Here is a 2,198-nt window from a genome sequence, read left to right on the forward strand (position 1 = left end):
TGGCGACGAACGCGACTCGAAGGACTACAAATGCTTCATTGGTGACTCAGCAGATGGGCCAACCAAAAGCTGAGCCGCCAACACCTGTTCCTTATAAATCCCCGGGCCCGTACGTAGTGGAATACCCCTACGAGTACCACTTCATCATAAACGAGCCGAAGAAATGTGAGCAGCAGAAGCCTTTTGTGGTCCTCGTGGTTCCGGTGGCGCCCTCCAACAGGGCGCACCGCGACGTCATCCGGAGCACCTGGGGAGGCGAGAGTCTGGTTCTCGACAAAGTGGTGACGCTGTTCTTCCTGCTGGGGAAGCATCCCGGAGACGGAGCGGCGCAGCTCCAGGAGCAGCTGCTGCAGGAGAGCGCCGAGCACCGAGACCTGATCCAGAGCGACTTCCTGGACTGCTACAAGAACCTGACCATCAAGACCATGGTGATGCTGGAGTGGCTGGACGCCCACTGCTCCGCCGCCGGCGTCCCGTACGCCATGAAGATCGACTCTGACATGTTTCTGAATGTGCCCAATCTCGTCAGCATGCTGTTAAAAGCCCCGACGACAAACTACATGACGGGACTCGTGGCGAGAGGAGCCGCGGTCCTGCGAGATCCAAACTCCAAGTGGTTCATACCTGTGGAGCTCTTTCCTCAGCCGCAGTACCCGCGTTACGCCCTGGGTCTGGGCTACGTTTTGTCTCTTGACCTCCCTAAAAAGCTCATACAGGCTTCCAGACACGTTACTGCTCTTTACATTGAGGACGTGTATTTGGGGTTGTGTATGGAGCACTTGGGCATCCCTCCCACCGACCCCCCAAACTGGAGTTATTTCCAAGTGAATCCTGTGGGGTACAATCGCTGCGCTTACTCCGGACTCATTGCCACCACTACAAACAAAGACACTGATCGTGTGAGTGAGTGGAAAGACTTTAAAAAACCGGGTACATACTGTTGAAAACAAACCGCAAAAGATTTGTCGATTATTCGAAATTGTTGTCAACTATTAATTCAATCAGGAGAGACTTCGTTGCAGGTATGCAAATATTTATTTTAAATGAGCATAATATGAAATGTACAGAGTCTTTGGGGATTAGACTCCATCATTAAAATATTTAAAAGGGGTAGAGAAGCCAGACATATTCCTGAGTCTAGACACTGGTGATGGTGGAGAGGGAACCCTAGAGATCGAACGAAGGAGCCTGTCTGCCGGAAAGGGACTCAGGTTACAGTTGTTGATGATGCCCGGAGGTGGAAGAGGAGGAGGAGGAGGAGGGTTGCACATTTGCCTGAGAAGACAGCTCATAGCAAGGAGAGAAGACATTTAAAGCAGGATGTCATGCTGTGATTGGATCATGAATTCCGTGGCCAATTCTGGTTGGTTTACTGAAGAGTGAACGCCTCTTAACAGCTGAATAGTTTTAGGGAGAGATAGTGGCGATTGCAGTAATTTAGAAGTTTTCCTGGAAGAATTTGCACTGAGCTTCATATGTATTAAGAGTCTTTTTTTTTTTAATTATTTTAATCGAGAGAAAAAAGAAACTCTGATTCCAGCTTCTTAGATGTGAATATTTTTCTAGTTTCTTCTCTCCTCTGTGACAGTACACTGAATATCTTTCAGTTGTGTAAAGAACAAGATGTTTGAAGACGTCATCTTGGGCACCATTTTCTGACATTTTATAGACCAGACAACTAATCAATTAATCGAGAAAATAATCAACGGATTAATCGACAATGAAAAGTATCGTTAGTTGTGGCCCAGTCTATATCCAAGACGTTCCACCTCTGGGATAGCAAGTAAATTTCGCCGGATGCATGTACACTATGTCCGGTAACACTTTACTTGAAGGTATCTACATAAGAGTGTCATGACAGTGTCATGAACACATGACCCTAACCTTAACCCTAATGACACTTACTAAAAGAAGCATTATGTCATAAACGTTTATGACTTGTGTATAATGTTTATGACACGTTCATGACTCAGTCTCATGTCACTCTCATGTAGATACCTTCAAGTAAAGTGTAACCGTCTTTGTGTTGGCGTTTATGAGGATTTGTGAGGACTATGGTTAACTGCTCCTCAGATCTCTGCAGGGTAAATCCAGACAGCTAGCTAGACTATCTGTCCAATCGGAGTTTTCTGTTGCACGACTAAAACAACCTTTGAACGTACACATGTTCCACCAAAGATATTACAGCAGTCTGTTGA

At 46.4% G+C, this 2,198-nt stretch overlaps 1 protein-coding gene across 1 annotated transcript in view; it reads left to right on the top strand.

Annotated features, from left to right (window-relative positions):
* The window catches only part of LOC120555597 (beta-1,3-galactosyltransferase 2), a 3,729-nt gene extending 1,820 nt beyond the window's left edge, over positions 1 to 1,909 (top strand). Inside the window, exon 3 of the mRNA XM_039794414.1 lies at positions 1 to 1,909. This exon is cut by the window's left edge and continues 293 nt beyond it. Coding sequence (XP_039650348.1) covers positions 1 to 944 — 944 coding nt within the window. The 3' untranslated portion in view covers positions 945 to 1,909.
* Positions 1,910 to 2,198: the final 289 nt, after the last annotated feature.

This window comes from Perca fluviatilis, chromosome 3, assembly GCF_010015445.1.
Source record: "Perca fluviatilis chromosome 3, GENO_Pfluv_1.0, whole genome shotgun sequence".
NCBI classification, from domain to species: Eukaryota; Metazoa; Chordata; class Actinopteri; order Perciformes; family Percidae; genus Perca; species Perca fluviatilis.